Raw genomic sequence first — 19,680 nt, 5'->3', positions numbered from 1 at the left:
AAAGGGGAGGGATGGAGATGGGGGGGGGAGGGATTTAAAGTGGGGGGGATGTAAATGGAGGGGAGGGGGAGGGGCAAAGGGGGAGGGATGGAGATGGGGGGGGGGTAAAGGGGGAGGGGCAAAGGGGGGGAGGGACTTAAATGGGGGGGGGATAGAGATGGGGGTAAAGGGGGGAGGAATGGGAATGGGGGGGGATTTAAATGAGGAGGGGGAGGGACCAAGGGGGGGGAAAGGGGAGGGATGGAGATGGGGGGGGGAGGAGTAAAGGGGGGGGGAGGGATTTAAATGGGGGGGGCGAATGGGGAGGGATGGGAGGGACGGAGTTAAATGGGGGGGGTGTAAATAGAGGGGAGGGGGAGGGGCAAAGGGGGAGGGATGGACATGGGGGGGGAGGAGTAAAGGGGGGGGAGGGATTTAAATGGGGGGGCGAAGGGGGAGGGATGGAGATGGGGGGGTAAAGGGGGAGGGATTTAAATGGGGGGGGGGATAGAGAAGGGGGTGTAAAGGGAAGGGATGGAGATGGGGGGAGGGATTAAATGGGGGGGAGGGGCGAAGGGGGAGGGATGGAAATGGGGGGGGAGGAGCTAAAAGGGGGGGGGATGGTGATGGGTGGGAGGGTTTTAAATGGAGGGGAGGGGCAGAGGGGGAGGGATTTAAATAGGGGGGGCAAAGGGGAGGAATGGGAAGGGGGGGAGGGATTTAAATGGAGGGGGATGGAAATAGGGGGGGGAGGGGGAGGGGCAAAGGGGGGGGAGGGACTTAAATGGGGGGGGATAGAGATGGGAGGGTAAAGGGGGAGGGATGGAGATGGGGGAGGGAGGGAAATGGGGGGCGGAGGGATTTAAATGGGGGGGGCGAAGGGGGAGGGATGGAGATGGGGGGGTAAAGAGGGAGGGATGGGAGGCAGGGACTTAAATGGGGGGGTGGAAATGGGGGGGGGGGATAGAAATGGGAGGGGCAAAGGGGGAGGGGTGGACATGGGGGGGGGAAAGGGGGAGGGGCAAAAGGGGAGGGATAGAAGGGGGGATGGAGATGGGGGGGCAAAGGGGGAGGGATTGAAATGGGGGGGAGGGGGAGGGGCAAAGGGGGAGGGATGGACACGGGGGGCAACCTGGTTTCACGCCCACGTCGTGTGCAGGATCACAAGGAAATAGAACAGTGTGAACGAGTGTGTGTGTTATTGAATGGGGTGGGGGGGATTATATGGGATGGGATGGATGGGATGGGATGGGATGGGATGGGATGGGATGGGATGGGATGGGATGGGATGGGATGGGATGGATGGGATGGATGGATGGGATGGGATGGAATGGATGGATGGGATGGATGGATGGGATGGGATGGGATGGATGGGATGGGATGGGATGGGATGGGATGGGAATGGGATGGGATGGATGGGATGGGATGGGATGGGGTTATGGGATGGGATGGGATGGGATGGATGGATGGGATGGGATGGGATGGGATGGGATGGGATGGATGGGATGGATGGGACGGGATGGATGGATGGATGGGATGGGATGGATGGGACGGGATGGGATGGGATGGGATGGGATGGATGGGATGGATGGGATGGATGGGGGATGGGATGGGATGGGATGGGATGGATGGATGGGATGGGATGGGATGGGATGGGATGGGGATGGGATGGATGGATGGGATGGGATGGGATGGGATGGGATGGGATGGAAGGATGGATGGGATGGGATGGATGGGATGGGATATGGGATGGGGTTATGGAATGGGGTGAATGGGGTTGTGTGATGGATGGGTTACGGGATGGGGGTAAGGGATGGGGTATGGGATAGGATGGGATGAGAGATGGGATGGTGGTATGAGATGGGATATGGGATGGGGGATGGGATGGGGATGGGATGGATGGAGGTATGGATGGAGGATGGGATGGGGTGAATGGGTGTTGGGTTATGGGTTGGGTTATGGGATGGGGTTATGGGATGGATGGGGTTAGGATGGGTGGGGTTATGGGATGGAGGTATGGGATGGGTTATGGGATAGGGGATGGGATGTGGGATGGGTTATGGGATGGGGAGAATGGGGTTGGGTTACGGGTTGGGTTATGGGATGGGTGGGGTATGGGATGGGTGGGCAATGGGATTGGGGTATGGGTTGGACTGAATGAGGCGGAAGGTATGGGGTTGAGGATATGGGATGGGATGGGGATATGGGATGGGATATGGGATGTGAGTGGGCATTAGGATTGGGGTATGGGTTGAGAATGAATGAATGGGACTGGAGGTATGGGGTTGGGATATGGGATGGGGTATGGGATGGGATGGGTTGAATGGGTTGGTATATGGGATGGGGTTATGGATGGTTATGGGATGGGGTATAGGGTAGGGTATGGGAATAGGGAAGGGGATGGGATATGGGACGGGATATGGGACGGGATATGGGATGTGATATGGGATGTGATATGGGATGGGATATGGGATGGGATGGGTTTGGGATTGGGATGAATGGGATGGAGGTGTCACAACCCCCCCCCCCCCCCCCCCCCCCCCCCCCCCCGTTGTGTCCGTGCCGGGATTCGAACCCGCGTCCCTCAGTCCCATTTTCCCCCTCCCCCCCTCACTCCCCCCCTCCCCTTCCCGGAGACACATCCGCTTCCGGTCACATCCCGGAAGTATCGGCAGCTACTCCCCGGATGTGCCCCGTGTCGCGGTGCATCCTGGGAGCTGTAGTTCTTTTTCCTCAACGTCATCCCGCCGTTCCCGCGTTACGAACTACGCCTCCCATGACCCTTTGCGCGCCGCCTCCTTCCGGCCGCCGCCATCTTGTTTGGCCTGCTCGAAGCGCAGCGCCGGGGCCGGGGGGGGGGGGAGGGTTCGGTTCGGTGCCGGCGGCTCCGTGTGACGATGTTGGCCGCCATTTTGGGCCGCCCGGTTCCGCCGGGGCTGGTTCGGCTGGTCGGGGTCGTTCCGGGGCCGGTCGGTGCCTCGGGCGGCGCGTGGAGCCACCGGGGGAGGATGGAGGCCTAGAAGTGAGGAGCCGCCTGCAATACCGGGAACGGCCGCCAGGGGGCGACACCAGCACGGCGCTACAACATGGGCGGCAATGGGAGCGGGGGGGCGGCCGAACCGGGACCGAACCGGGTCGGGGCCTGAACCGACCGGACCGACATTAACGGCATTAACGGCGGCATTAACGGCCGGGAAGCGATGGGAGCGGAGCCGACATGGGGCGGACGGAACGAAGCGGGCCTGGCTGGCGGCGATTGGGCTGTGGGCGGCGTGTTACCACGGGGACAGAGACAGTAAGGGGGGGATGGGGGCAATAGGGGGGGTATGTAGATGGGGGGGCAGTATATGGGGGGGGGCAATAAGGGGGGGTATATGGGGGGGCAGTAGGGGTAGGGGCAATAAGGGGGGGTATATGGGGGGGGCAATTGGGGGGCAATAGGGGTGGATATATATGGGGGGGGTCAATATATGGGGGGGGGTCAATATATGGGGGGGGTCAATATATGGGGGGGCAATATTTGGGGGGGACAATAGGGGTGGATATATGGGGGGGGTCAATATATGGGGGGGCAATATTTGTGGGGGGCAATAAGGGTGGGTATATGGGGGGGGTCAATATATGGGGGGGGCAGTGGGGGGGGCAATAAGGGGGAGTTTATGGGGGGGGCAATAAAGGGGGGTATATGGGGGGGCAATAAGGGAGGGTATATGGAGGGGCAATAAATGGGGGGGGCAATAAGGGTGGATATATGGGTGGGTCAATATATGGGGGGGTTTATGGGGGGGGTATGGGGGCAATAAGGGGGGGTAGATGGGGGGGCAATATATGGGGGGAGCAATAAAGGGGGGTATATGGGGGGACAGTATATGGGGGGGCAATGGGGGGACAATAAGGGTGGATATATGGGGGGGTCAATATATGGGGGGGGCAATATATGGGGGGGCAATATTTGGGGGGGGCAATAGGGGTGGATATATGGTGGGGGCGATATATGGGGGGGCGATATATGGGGGGCAATAAGGGTGGGTAGATGGGGGGAGCAATAAGGGGGGGCTTATGGGGGGTCAATAAAGGGGGGTATATGGGGGGGGCAATAAGGGGGGTATATGGGGGGACAGTAAGGGGGGTATATGGGGGGGGCAATAAGAGGGGGTATTTGGGGGGACAATAAGGGGGGGTATATGGGGGGTCAATAAGGGGGGGCAACAGTGGGGGGTATATAGGGGGGTGTGGGGGCAATAAGGGTGGGTAGATGGGGCAATAAGGGGAGTATATGGGGGGCAATATATGGGGGGGGCACTAAGGGTGGGTAGATGGGGGAGGGCAATAAGGGGGGGTAGATGGGGGAGGGCAATAAGGGGGGTATATGGGGCAATAGGAGGGGGTAATTGAGGGGGCAATATATGGGGGGGCAATAAGGGGGGGGATGGGGGGGCAATAAGGAGGGGGTAGATGGGGGGGCATATGGGGAGGGGCAATAAGGGGGGGCAATATATGGGGGCAATAAGGGGGGGTAGATGGGGGGATGGGGGGGCAATAAGGGGGGGTAGATGGGGGGGCATATGGGGAGGGGCAATGTATGGGGGGGCAATAAGGGGGGGTATGGGGCATCAAGGGGGGGGGAATAAGGAGGGGTATATGGGGGCGCAATAAGGGGGAGAAGATGGGGGGACAATATATGGGGGGCGCAATAAGGGGGGTAGATGGGTGGTTCCCATAGGATCCCATTGAATCCCATAGGATCCCATTGTATCCCATAGTATTCCATAGGATCCCATAGGATCCCATTGTATCCCATGGTATCGCATAGGATCCCATTGTATCCCATGGTATCTCATAGGATCCCATAGTATCTCATAGGATCCCATAGGATCTCATAGTATCCCATAGTATCTCATAGGATCCCATAGTATCCCATAGTATTTCATAGGATCCCATAGGATCCCATAGGATCCAATAGTATCCCATTGTATCCCATAGGATCCCATAGTATCCCATAGTATCCCATAACATCCCATTGTATCCCATTGTATCCCATAGGATCCCATAGTATCCCATAGGATCCCATAGTATCCCATAACATCCCATTGTATCCCATTGTATCCCATTGTATCTCATAATGTCCCATAACATCCCATAATATCTCGTAACATTCCACAGTATCCCATAATATCCCATTGTATCCCATTGTATCCCATTGTATCCTGTGGTATCCCATAGTATCCCATCATATCCCATTGTATCCCATAATATCCTATAGGATCCCACTGTATCCCATAGTATCCCATAGGATCCTATAATATCCCATCACATCCCATAGGATCCCATTTTATCCAATAGGATCCCATAGGATCCCATAGTATCCCATAATATCCCGTTGTATCCTATAGGGTCCCATAGGATCCCATAGGATCCCATTATACTCCATAGTATCCCATTGTATCCCACTGTATCCCATTGTATCCCATTGAACCCCGTTGTATCCTATAGGTTCCCATAGGATCCCATAGGATCCCACTGTATCCCATAGGATCCCATAGCATCCCATAGTATCCCATAATATCCCATAACATCCCTCTCTATCCCATAGTGTCCCATAGGATCCCATAGTATCCCATAGCATCCCATAGTATCCCATAATATCCCATAGTATCCCACAGTATCCCATAGTATCCCATAGGATCCTATAATATCCCATCACATCCCATAGGATCCCATAGGATCCCATTTTATCCAATAGGATCCCATAGGATCCCACAGGATCCCACAGGATCCCATAGGATCCCATAGTATTCCATAATATCCCGTTGTATCCTATAGGGTCCCATAGGATCCCATAGGATCCCATTATACCCCATAGTATCCCATTGTATCCCACTGTATCCCACTGTATCTCATTGTATCCCATTGAACCCCATTGTATCCTATAGGTTCCCATAGGATCCCATAGTATCCCACTGTATCCCATAGTATCCCATAGTATCCCATAATATCCCATAACATCCCTCTGTATCCCATAGTGTCCCATAGGATCCCATAGCATCCCATAGTATCCCATAATATCCCATAGTATCCCACTGTATCCCATAGTATCCCATAGGATCCTATACTATCCCATCACATCCCATAATATCCCATAGGATCCCATAGGATCCCATTTTATCCAATAGGATCCCATAGGATCCCACAGTATCCCACAGGATCCCATAGGATCCCATTTTATCCAATAGGATCCCATAGGATCCCACAGGATCCCATAGGATCCCATAGTATTCCATAATATCCTGTTGTATCCTATAGGGTCCCATAGGACCCCATAGGATCCCATTATACTCCATAGTATCCCATTGTATCCCATTGTATCCCACTGTATCTCATTGTATCCCATTGAACCCCATTGTATCCTATAGGTTCCCATAGGATCCCATAGTATCCCACTGTATCCCATAGAATCCCATAGTATCCCATAATATCCCATAACATCCTTCTGTATCCCATAGTGTCCCATAGGATCCCATAGTATCCCATAGCATCCCATAGTATCCCATAATATCCCATAGTATCCCACAGTATCCCATAGTATCCCATAGGATCCTATAATATCCCATCACATCCCATAGGATCCCATAGGATCCCATTTTATCCAATAGGATCCCATAGTATCCCACAGGATCCCACAGGATCCCATAGGATCCCATAATATCCCGTTGTATCCTATAGGGTCCCATAGGACCCCATAGGATCCCATTATACTCCATAGTATCCCATTGTATCCCACTGTATCTCATTGTATCCCATTGAACCCCATTGTATTCCATAGGTTCCCATAGTATCCCACTGTATCCCATAGTATCCCATAATATCCCATAACATTCCTTTGTATCCCATAGTGTCCCATAGGATCCCATAGTATCCCATTGTATCCCATAGTATCCCATTGTATCCCGTGGTATCCCATAGTATCCCATAGCATCCCATAGTATCCCATAGTATCCCACAGTATCCCATAGTATCCCATAGGATCCTATAATATCCCATTACATCCCATAATATCCCATAGGATCCCATTTTATCCAATAGGATCCCATAGGATCCCATAGTATCCCACAGGATCCCACAGGATCCCATAGGATCCCATAATATCCCGTTGTATCCTATGGGGTCCCATAGGACCCTATAGGATCCCATTATACCCCATAGTATCCCATTGTATCCCACTGTATCCCACTGTATCTCATTGTATCCCATTGAACCCCATTGTATCCTATAGGTTCCCATAGGATCCCATAATATCCCATAGTATCCCACAGGATCCCATAGTATCCCATAGTATCCCATAATATCCCATAGTATCCCATAACATCCCATAACATGCCTCAGTATCCCATAGTATCCTATAGGATCGTATAATATCCCATCACATCCCATAATATCTCATAGTATCGCATAGTATCCCATAAAATCCCATAATATCCCATAATATCCCATAATATCTTATAGAGGATGCGCTGTTGGAAGCCGCCAGGGTCAACAACATTGGAGAAGTCAACAGGTGAGAGATTATGGGATGGAGCTGTATGGGATGGATGGAGCTATATGGGATGGATGGAGATATATGGGATGGATGGAGCTTATATGGGATGGATGGAGCTTATATGGGATGGATGGAGCTTATATGGGATGGATGGAGCTTATATGGGATGGATGGAGCTTATATGGGATGGATGGAGCTATATGGGATGGATGGAGCTTATATGGGATGGATGGAGCTTATATGGGATGGATGGAGCTTATATGGGATGGATGGAGCTATATGGGATGGATGGAGCTTATATGGGATGGATGGAGCTTATATGGGATGGGTGGAGCTTATATGGGATGGGTGGAGCTTATATGGGATGGATGGAGCTATATGGGATGGATGGAGCTTATATGGGATGGATGGAGCTATATGGGATGGATGGAGATATATGGGATGGATGGAGCTGATATGGGATGGATGGAGCTTATATGGGATGGATGGAGCTTATATGGGATGGATGGAGCTTATATGGGATGGATGGAGCTCATATGGGACGGTATGGGAGCTCATATGGGATGGGAGCTTATATGGGATGGAGCTTATATGGGATGGGATGGGATGGGATGGGATGGGATGGGATGGGAGCTTATATGGGATGGGAGCTCAATGGGATGGGACCCACAATGGGGGGGGAATGGGGCATAGGGGGGAATGGGGGTTAATGGGGTGAATGGGGGCATATAGGGGAATAGACTGAATAGGGTGCTCAGATCTATGGGTCCCACTGTGGGTCCCCATTGGGCCGCCATGTTGGCACCATGGCCTTTCAGTTGGACCCATTGGGCCGCCATGATGGAACCATGTTCTTTCAATTGGACCCATTGGGTCACCATGATGGCACCATGGCCGCCATGATGGAACCATGCAATCAGACCCATTGGGCTGCCATGATGGCACCATGGTCGTGCAATGGGACCCAGTGGGCCGCCATGATGGGATCCCCATTGGGCCGCCATGATGGCACCATGGCCATAGAATCGGACCCATTGGGTTGCCATTATGGAACCATGGCCATGCAATTGGACCCAATGGGCCGCCATGATGGGACCATGGCTGCCATGATGGGACCATGTCCTTTCAATCGGACCCATTGGGCCGCCATGATGGGACCATGCAATGGGACCCAGTGTGCTGCCATGTTGGCACCATGGCCTTTCAGTTGGACCCAATGGGCCACCATGATGGGACCATGGCCGTGCAATTGGACCCATTGGGCCGCCATGTTGGCACTGTGGCCTTTCAGTTGGACCCAGTGGGCCGCCATGATGGAACCATGACCATACAGTTGGACCCAATGGGCCGCCATGTTGGCACCATGGCCGCCATGATGGCACCATGTCCTTTCAATTGGACCCATTGGGCCGCCATGATGGGACCTTGTCCTTTCAGTTGGACCCAGTGGGTCACCATGATGGCTCCATGGCCGTGCAATTGGACCCAATGGGCCGCCATGTTGGCACCGTGGCAGCCATGATGGGACCTTGTCCTTTCAATTGGACTCAGTGGGTCACCATGATGGGACCATGGCCATGCAATTGGACCCAATGGGCCGCCATGTTGGCACCATGGCATTTCAATGGGACCCATTGGGCCGCCATGATGGGACCCCCATTGGGCCGCCATGATGGCACCATGCAATCGGACCCATTGGGCCGCCACGATGGGATTCCCATTGGGCCGCCATGATTGGACCATGCAATCGGACCCATTGGGCTGCCATGATGGGATTCTCATTGGGCCGCCATGATGGAACCATGGCCGTGCAATTGGACCCAATGGGCCGCCATGACGGCACCATGGCTGCCATGATGGCAGCATGTCCTTCCAATTGGACCCATTGGGTTGCCATGATGACACCGTGGCTGCCATGATGGCACCATGTCCTTTCAATTGGACCCAATGGGCCGCCATGATGGGATTATTGAGCCGCCATGATGGGACCGTGGCCTTTCAATTGGACCCAATGGGCCGCCATGATTGGACCCCCATTGGGCCGCCATGATGTCACCATGTCCTTTCAATCAGACCCATTGGGCCGCCATGATGAAACCATGGATGTACAATTGGACCCATTGGGCCGCCATGTTGGAACCATGTTCTTTCAATCGGTTGGCACCATGGCCGCCATGATAGCACCATGGCCATGTAATTGGACCCATTGGGCTGCCATGTTGGAACCATGTCCTTTCAATTGGACCCAATGGGTCGCCATGATGGCACCATGGCTTTTCAATCGGACCCATTGGGCAGCCATGACGGGACCATGGGGCCGCCATGATGAAACTATGGATGTACAATTGGACCCATTGGGTCGCCATGATGGCACCATGGCCGTGCAATCAGACCCAGTGGGCCGCCATGATGGCACCGTGGCCGCCATGATGGAACCACATCCTTTCAATTGGACCCAGTGGGTCTCCATGATGGCACCATGGCCTTTCAGTCGGACCCATTGGGTCGCCATGATGAGACCATGGATGTACAATTGGACCTGTTGGGCTGCCATGATGGAACCATGTCCTTTCAATTGGACCCATTGGGTCGCCATGATGGCACCATGTCCTTTCAATCGAACCCATTGGGCCGCCATGTTGGAACCATGGCCTTTCAATTGGACCCGTTGTGCCACCATGATGGGACCATGGCCTTTCAATTGGACCCAATGGGCCGCCATGTTGGAACCATGGCCATTCAATTGGACCCATTGGGTCACCATGATGGCACCATGTCCTTTCAATTGGACCCATTGGGTCACCATGATGGGACCATGGCCTTTTAGTGGGACCCATTGGGCCGCCATGTTGGCACCGTGGCCTTTCAATTGGACCCAATGGGCCGCCATGATGGGACCATGGCCTTTCAATTGGACCCATTGGGCTGCCATGATGGGACCATGTCCTTTCAATTGGACCCAATGGGCCGCCATGATGGGCTCATCCCAGTCCCATTGCCTCCCATAGGGGTCAGGATCCCTTTGCCTTTCCCAGCCCCATAGGCCGTGCTGCTCCACGCCCCATTGCCCAGCAGGAATTGCACGTCCTGCTGCTGCCCCAGGGCGCACAGATGGGCTGCGGTGGGTAATGGGGTGGGGGGCCGTGGGGGGCTGTGACCCACAGGACCCATAGATAGTGATCAGCCAACAGATGGGCTTCCTAGTCCAGTATGGAGTTTCCCCTTTGGTTCTGGATGTGGATATGGGGCTGGGTGTGGGGCAGGATGTGGGGCTGGGTGTTGGATGTGGGGCTGGGTGTTGGATGTGGAGCTGGGTGTGCGGCTGGGTGTGGGGCTGGATGTTGGGTGTGGGGCTGGATGTGGGGCTGTGTGTGGGGCTGGGTTCTGGATGTGGGGTTGGATGTGGGCTGGGTGTGGGCTGGATGTGGGGCTGGATGTAGGGCTGGATGTGGGGCTGGATGTTGGATGTGGGGCTGGATGTGGAGCTGCATGTGGGGCTGGGTACGGGGCTGGATGTGGGGCTGAATGTTGGATGTGGGGCTCCTGATCCTGCCCCACATCTGCCCCACATCCTCCTGACCCTGCCCCACATTTCAGGTTACTACAGGCCGGTATCGATGTGAACACGCGGCACCGGCTGGGCTGGACGGCGCTGATGGTGGCGGCAATTAGCAGGAACCCCAGGTAAGTTAATGGGTGGTTAATGGGTGGTTAATGGGTGGTTAATGGGTGGTTAATTGTGGATCAGTGGTGGGTCAATGTCCCCCAACTTACTTAGAGCTGCTGCCCCAACTTACTTAGAGCTGCTGCTCCAACTTACTTAGAGCTGCTGCCCCAACTTACTTAGAGCTGCTGCCCCAACTTAGAGCTGCTGCCCCAACTTAGAGCTGCTGCCCCAACTTACTTAGAGCTGCTGCCCCAACTTACTTAGAGCTGCTGCTCCAACTTACTTAGAGCTGCTGCTACAACTTACTTAGAGCTGCTGCCCCAACTTACTTAGAGCTGCTGCCCCAACTTACTTAGAGCTGCTGCCCCAACTTACTTAGAGCTGCTGCTCCAACTTACTTAGAGCTGCTGCCCCAACTTACTTAGAGCTGCTGCCCCAACTTAGAGCTGCTGCCCCAACTTACTTAGAGCTGCTGCCCCAACTTACTTAGAGCTGCTGCCCCAACTTACTTAGAGCTGCTGCCCCAACTTAGAGCTGCTGCCCCAACTTAGAGCTGCTGCCCCAACTTACTTAGAGCTGCTGCCCCAACTTACTTAGAGCTGCTGCCCCAACTTAGAGCTGCTGCTCCAACTTACTTAGAGCTGCTGCTCCAACTTACTTAGAGCTGCTGCCCCAACTTACTTAGAGCTGCTGCCCCAACTTACTTAGAGCTGCTGCCCCAACTTACTTAGAGCTGCTGCCCCAACTTAGAGCTGCTGCTCCAACTTACTTAGAGCTGCTGCCCCAACTTACTTAGAGCTGCTGCTCCAACTTAGAGCTGCTGCTCCAACTTACTTAGAGCTGCTGCTCCAACTTACTTAGAGCTGCTGCCCCAACTTAGAGCTGCTGCTCCAACTTACTTAGAGCTGCTGCCCCAACTTAGAGCTGCTGCTCCAACTTACTTAGAGCTGCTGCCCCAACTTACTTAGAGCTGCTGCCCCAACTTACTTAGAGCTGCTGCTCCAACTTACTTAGAGCTGCTGCCCCAACTTACTTAGAGCTGCTGCTCCAACTTAGAGCTGCTGCCCCAACTTAGAGCTGCTGCTCCAACTTACTTAGAGCTGCTGCCCCAACTTACTTAGAGCTGCTGCCCCAACTTACTTAGAGCTGCTGCCCCAACTTACTTAGAGCTGCTGCCCCAACTTACTTAGAGCTGCTGCCCCAACTTACTTAGAGCTGCTGCCCCAACTTACTTAGAGCTGCTGCCCCAACGTACTTAGAGCTGCTGCCCCATTTGGTTCCTTTGATGCTCACTTTTTGCATTGCACACAGGTTTAATGCTGCTCCCTCCCTTGGTTCCCATGCTGATCACTGCGGCTCCTCAATGGCTTCAGTCCACAACTAAATTCAATTAGGAGGGGTCGTATTATTATTATTATCATTATGATTATCGTTATTTAAAGAGAAGGAGACATAGAAAGGGGGATCCTACAGCAGCAAACATGGGCCAGATGTAGGACAACAAGCTTTGATGTTCCTCAGTCACAAGTTCATAAGGCAAAAAGGAGCTTTAATGACTTGTGCCAACACGGGATTAAAGGGGCAGCACAAAGGTATAAAATCCCATATTCGTGTGTGGTGCAAACTTTGATGTGTCCTAAAGCTGCTGGGGCTGGGGGCGATGGGGACAAGGGGGATGTTGGTTTAACTTTGATGTAGGAGCAGCAGCGGGGCCCCATTGTTTGCATGGAGCATCCCGTCCTTTAATAGGGCACAATGGGCAGCGGTGGAGGGTGACGGATGGGGGACATGCCGAGCGAGCGGCCGAGCAGAACGGGGCTGAAAGGGATGGGAATGAGAGGGGACGGGGGGGTGGATGGGGTGGGTGGATATAGGGACTGGAAATGGTCATAGGGGCTGGAAAATGGCCTGGAAATGGTCATAGGGGCTGAAATAGGGGCTGGAAATGGTCATATGGGATGGAAAATGGCCTGGAAATAGTGATAGGGGCTGGAAAATGGCCTGGAAATGGGCATAGGGGATGAGAAGTGGCCTGGAAATGGTCATAGGGGATGGAAAATGGGCTGGAAATGGTCATAGGGGATGGAAAATGGCCTGGAAATGGGCATAGGGGCTGGGAAGTGGCCTGGAAATGGGCATAGGGGCTGGAAAATGGCCTGGAAATGGTCATAGGGGCTGAGAAATGGGCTGGAAATGGTCATAAGGGCTGAGAAATGGGCTGGAAATTGTCATAGAGGCTGAGAAATGGCCTGGAAATGGTCATAGGGGATGAGAAAGGGCCTGGAAATGGTCATAGGGGGTGAGAAATGGCCTGGAAATGGTCATAGGGGCTGCAAAGATGAAAGGAGTGGGATGTTTGGAGCCGGTTCTTTGTATAAATGGGTCCAGGTCTGGTTCAGGACCTGAGGAAATGTCCACAGGTTGGAGCAGATGAGGTTTCGAATGGATGTAAGAAGGAATTTTGCCTTTCTAAGAGTGGGCAGGCAATGGAATGGGTGCACTGCGAGGTGGTGGAGTCGCCATCGCTGGCGGTGCTCAATAGGCGTCTGGATGGGGAGATAGGAATATGGGTCAGTAGATTGTAGCTATTGTGATGGGAGGGTGGTTGGACTGGATGGTCTTGTAGGTCCTTTCCAACTTGGTGCTGACCATCCAACTACATCTCTTGGATCTGACCGTCCAATTACGTTCCTTGGGGTTGACCATCCAACTCCTTCTCTTGGGGTTGACCATCCAACTGCGTCTCTTGGGTCTCACCATCCATTTACATCCCTTGGTGCTGACCATCCAGCTATGTCTCTTGGGGCTGACCATGCACTCATTGCTCTTGGAGTTGGCCGTCATCTCATTGCTCTTAGGGCTGACCATCCAACTACATCCCTTGGGTCTCACCATCCAACTACATCCCTTGGGTCTCACCATCCAACTCCATCCCTTGGGTCTCACCATCCAACTACATCCCTTGGTGCTGACCATCCAACTACATCCCTTGGGGTTGACCGTATGCTTATTGCTTTTGGAGTTGGCCATTGTCTCATTGCTCTTAGGGCTGACCATCTAATTACATACCTTGGTTCTCACCATGCGTTTACATCCCTTAGAGCTGATCCAATTACATCCAATTACATGGGATGGGATGGGATGGGATGGGATGGGATGGGATGGGATGGGATGGGATGGATGAGATGAGATGGGTGGGATGGGGATGGATGAGGCCAGACCACTGGGCCATACATGGGGTTTGCCTATAGGGCTGCATAGGGCTCATGGCCACTTCTATAGGCTATGGGGTGGGGCTATAGGGCTGTATGGGGCTCATTGCCCCTCTATGGGATATGGGGCTGTGCCTATAGGGCTGCATGGGGCTCATTGCCCCTCTATAGGCTATGGGGATGGGCCTATAGGGCTGCATGGGACTCATTGCCCCTCTATAGGCTATGGGGCTGTACCTATAGGGCTGCATGGGGTTCATGATCCCTTATATAGGCTATGGGGCTGTACCTATAGGGCTGCATGGGGTTCATGATCCCTTATATAGGCTATGGGGCTGTGCCTATAGGGCTGCATGGGGCTCATTGCCCCTCTGTAGGCTATGGGGCTGTGCCTATAGGGCTGCATGGGACTCATGGCCCCTTGTATTGGCTGTAGGGTGGGGCTATTGGGCTGCATGGGGCTCATGGCTCCTCTATGGGCTATGGGGTTTGCCTATAGGGCTCATGACCTCTTGTATGGGGTATGGACTGAGGCTATAGGGCTGTGTGGGGCACCTTGTTGCTTCTGTGGTCTATGGGCTGTGCCTATGGGGCTGCATGGGGCTCATGACCCCTTGTATAGGCTATAGGGTGGGCCTATAGGGCAGCATGGGGCTCATTGCCCCTCTGTGGCTATGAGGCTGTGCCTATAGGGCTGCATGGCCCCTTGTACGGGCTATGGGGTGGGGATGGGTGGCAGTGGGTCCCGTTGCCCCTTCTATAGGCTCTGGGTCCCTGCTCTCGCTCTATTTCAATGCTGGAGGTCAGACATAACCCCCTGCCCCCCATGGAGCCTTATAGAGTTAAGATATACCCACCCTGGGGGGCTTTGTGTGCGGGCAGGACCCTGTGGCTGCTCCCCATCCCATCCACCATTGTGTGTTGACTCACGGTCATGGGGATCACTGGACGTCGTGCTTCACCAACCCCAGCTGCCAGCGCGGCCCAGCCACGTCCCACCAGCCCAGCATCGATTTCCCCCCCCTGCTCCTCACATCGGACACGTGTGTGTCTGTATTTAATCCTGAACGATCTGTCAGTGCAGCCACCAAAGGCAGAAAAGCTCTTTATAACCCCACACCCCATGGACTGAAGCTCACAGAGGGTTTAATGCTCGGATTGGGCTGGGGGTCTTGGACTCTCTATGGAGCTCTATATGGAGCTCTATATGAGCTCTGGGTGGGTATAATGAGGTCTGTAGGGTCTGTAGGGTCTGTGTGGGTATCAATGGTCCCCATATAATGATGGTGAGGGGCATTGGGGTCTGTAGGGTCTGTATAGTCATCAATGGTCCCCATATAATGATGGTGAGGGGCTTTGGGGTCTGTAGGGTCTGTATAGGCATCAATGGTCCCCATATAATGATGGTGAGGGGCTTTGGGGTCTGTAGGGTCTGTATAGGCATCAATGGTCCCCATATAATGATGGTGAGGGGCTTTGGGGTCTCCTGGCTCCCAGGTCTGTAGGCTCTGTGTGAGTATAAATGAGGTCTGTAGGGTCTGTATGGCGATCATTGGTCCCCGTATGATGATGATGTGGGGCTGGGGGGTCTCCTGGCTTCCAGGTCTGTAGGCTCTATGTGGGTATCAATGGTCCCCATATGATGATGGTGAGGGGCTAGGGTCTGTAGGGTCTGTAGGGTCTATATGGGGATCAATGGACCCCATATAATGATGGTGAGGGGCTGGGGGGTCTCCTGGCTCCCGGGTCTATAGGCTTTATGTGGGTATAAGGAGGTCTGTAGGATCTGTAGGGTCTGTATGGGTATAATGAGGTCTGTAGGGTCTGTAGGCTCTTGTGTGGGTATCAGTGGTCCCCATATAATGATGGTGATGGGCTTTGGGGTCTCCTGGCTTCCAGGTCTGTAGGCTCTGTGTGAGTATAATGAGGTCTGTAGGGTCTGTAGGGTCTGTATGGGTATAATGAGGTCTGTAGGCTCTGTGTGGGTATCAATGGTCCCCATATAATGATGGTGATGGGCTTTGGGGTCTCCTGGCTTCCAGGTCTGTAGGCTCTGTGTGAGTATAATGAGGTCTGTAGGATCTGTAGGGTCTGTATGGGTATAATGAGGTCTGTAGGCTCTTGTGTGGGTATCAATGGTCCCCATATAATGATGGTGAGGGGCTTTGGGGTCTCCTGTCTTCCAGGTCTATATTCTCTATGTGGGTATCAATGGTCCCCATATAATAATGGTGAGGGGCTGTACAGGGAACCCGTAGTTCCCTGCTTTGTGCAGGGTCACCAACCAGCAGCCCAGGCTGCCCAGAGCCACATCCAGCCTGGCCTTGGATGCCTGCAGGGATGGATGGGGCATCCATAGGGATCCCTGCCCCACAACCTTCCCCTTGCTTTCAGATCACTCGCTCCTTCTGAGCACTCACATTTGCCCCCTTGGTTCCCTGCAGCGTGGTGAAGGTTCTGCTGGCGGCCAACGCGGATCCCAACCTCGGGGACGACTTCAGCAGCGTCTACGAGACGGCTAAGGAGAAAGGCCTCCATTCATTGGAAGGTAACGCCGTTCACACGCGGCTCCAAAGGGCACAAATGTTTCATTTCTGGCTTGGAAATGGAAGCTGCTGCTTTGTCATTTGGAAACAGGCTTCGTTGTTTGGTTCTGTTTAACCTCAGCTTGGATTTAGGTGCGTGTAAGCGGGTGGTACGTGGTGGTACATGGGTCTGACCATGAGAACAGGCCTTAGAGATGGATCCTGGGAGGGGTGTGAGGCTGCAGGGCAATGAGTTGGATGCTCCATCTCATCACTTCGGCCTGGCTTGTGTTTCCAGCCCCATCCCAACCTCCATGTTATCCCCATGGGCTGTCAGACCCACCTGCTGCAGCGCGGTACCATGGTCGGGCTGCGGTTGGAATTGATGATCTTCAGGGTCTTTTCCAACCTGGGTCATTCTATGCTTCTATGGGCTGAGCCACGTCCTGAGCAGCACAGATACCTGCAAGGACCTAAAGGGGCTGCAAGAAAGAAGGGATGGGTGGAATCAGAAAAGATGGATGGACTCAAGGGATGGATGGACTCGGAAGGGATGGATGGACTCAGAAAGGATGGATGGACTCAGATGGGATGGATGGACTCAGATGGGATGGATGAACTCAAGGGATGGATAGACTCAGAAGGGATGGATGGACTCAGAAGGGATGGATGAACCCAAGGGATGGATGGACTCAGAAGGGATGGATGGACTCAAGGGATGGATGGTCCCAAAGGATGGATGGACTCAGAAGGGATGGATGAACCCAAGGGATGGATGGACTCAAGGGATGGATGAACCCAAGGGATGGATGGACTCAAGGGATGGATGAACCCAAGGGATGGATGGACTCAGAAGGGATGGATGGACTCAGAAGGGATGGATAGACTCAGATGGGATGGATGGACCCAAGGGATGGATGAACCCAAGGGATGGATGGACTCAGATGGGATGGACTCAGAAGGGATGGATGGACCCAAGGGACGGATGGACTCAGAAGGGATGGATGGACTCAGATGGGATGGATGGACTCAAGGGCTGATGGACTCAAGGGCTGATGGACTCAGTGGGGTCTGCTGGGATGGGACGGGCAGAAGTGTCTCCAAAGTGGGGTGATGTGGAGGAAGCTGGTTGTGATCGGGGCCCATAGAGTCGCTGTGTGCTGGAACCAGGGATGCCCACGATGAGACGAGAGCGGGGAATGCAAAATACATGAACCAACATTAAAATATGAGCAATGGGACGGCAGCGCATAATGCACGCAGCGAGACTTCATTTTAGGCAAAGAGCATCAGCCAATAAAGTTAATTGTTTTTGTCTGCATCCATCCCTCCCTAATGTTATATAGTTTTGGGGTGGTGGGGAGAAGGGAAGGCGGTGCGGTGCGAAGCCGCATCAATTCTTTTGCTTGACGTGTTTTATTAAAAAGAATAAATTCAGTTGCATTTTAACAACGAGAGGGATGGGAAGAGCTGCCTTTGTGTTGTGGGGTTAGTTTGTTTTCCCTTTTCCCTTCTTTATTTGTTTGATTCCATATTCCTTTCCGTCGCTGTCATCTACATATTCCTTCTATCAATATTTGGGTCATTAAAAAGCATCCCATATCGAGAGGGGCCGCCGCCGCCGCCGCTCCAGATATATTACAGACATTTATATGGATGGCAGGGAAGGGGAAAGGATGGAGGGCTGAGAATGTGCAGGCCCGCGGTGATGGATGGCAGGGCAGGCTTCCCCTGACGCTTTATTGAGTTTCCGATGATTATCTCTCTCGGAGACATTTTTTACTGCTGACGGCCGAGCTGTCAGTGCGCACCGAGGGGGGAAGGAAGCAAACAACCCCCCCAACAATAATAACGCTTTAATCTCTTTACCGCGCTGCTCCCTGCCAGCTCAGATTCATCTTCCCTGACGCACGCAGTTCATTATCCTGCTCCTCCCTGGGTAGGAAATGACGACAAGTGAATAAGGAGACGGACTCGCCCGGTTCTATGGGAGCAAATAGGGAAGGGAAGGAGCCGGGATGGTGTTAATTGATCTTCGGGAGGTTCGTTAGCGGGGACATTGGGCCGGAGCAGCATTGGCTGTGTGCTGCGGCAGCGTCCAGGCTCAACTTATCTTCCCAGTTCTTTGGAGGGGATGTGGAGTCTACAGCTCAGAGCACCATGGATGTGCCCATTGGCCTTCCTGTGCTCAAAGTCCATGATGGTGGGCTTCCCATTCAGCAGCTGGCACTGCCGTTCCGACAGCCACGGAGTCGTTAAGGTTGAGAATCATCATCTAAGATCATCAAGTCCGGCCAACAACCAGCCATACCTTGTTTGCTCCTAGAATCAAAGAGTCATTAAGGTTGGGAATGACCTCTAAGATCATCCAGTCCGGCCGACAACCAGCCATGTCTTGTTTGCTCCTGGAATCAAAGAGTTGTTAAGGTTGGGAATGACCTCTAAGATCATCAAGTCCGGCCACCAACCAGCTATACCATGTCCATCCATAGAGTCAAAGACTCATTAAGGTTGGGAATGACCTCTAAGATCATCAAGTCCAGCCACCAACCAGCCACACCTTGTTTGCTCCTGGAATCAAAGAGTTGTTAAGGTTGGGAATGACCTCTAAGATCATCAAGTCTGGCCAACAACCAGCCACACCAAGTTCCCTCATGGAATCAAAGTGTTGTTAAGGTTGGAAATGACCTCTAAGATCATCAAGTCCAGCCACCAACCAGCCATACTTCGTTTGCTCCTATAATCAAAGAGTCATTAAGC

At 53.4% G+C, this 19,680-nt stretch overlaps 1 protein-coding gene across 1 annotated transcript in view; it reads left to right on the top strand.

Moving 5' to 3' along the window:
• Nucleotides 1-3,043: 3,043 nt before the first annotated feature.
• Nucleotides 3,044-19,680, top strand: part of CLPB (ClpB family mitochondrial disaggregase) — a 47,514-nt gene continuing 30,877 nt past the window's right edge. Inside the window, exons 1-4 of the mRNA XM_085536583.1 lie at nt 3,044-3,274; nt 7,483-7,534; nt 11,114-11,200; nt 16,840-16,943. Coding sequence (XP_085392709.1) covers nt 3,076-3,274; nt 7,483-7,534; nt 11,114-11,200; nt 16,840-16,943 — 442 coding nt within the window. The 5' untranslated portion in view covers nt 3,044-3,075. The remainder of the gene's footprint in view (nt 3,275-7,482; nt 7,535-11,113; nt 11,201-16,839; nt 16,944-19,680) is intronic.

Source organism: Coturnix japonica, chromosome 1 (genome assembly GCF_054131305.1).
Source record: "Coturnix japonica strain WE chromosome 1, WE-NBRP24, whole genome shotgun sequence".
NCBI classification, from domain to species: domain Eukaryota; kingdom Metazoa; phylum Chordata; class Aves; order Galliformes; family Phasianidae; genus Coturnix; species Coturnix japonica.
Note: the sequence above shows the minus strand (reverse complement) of the source record. Positions and strands in the feature narration are given on the sequence as shown.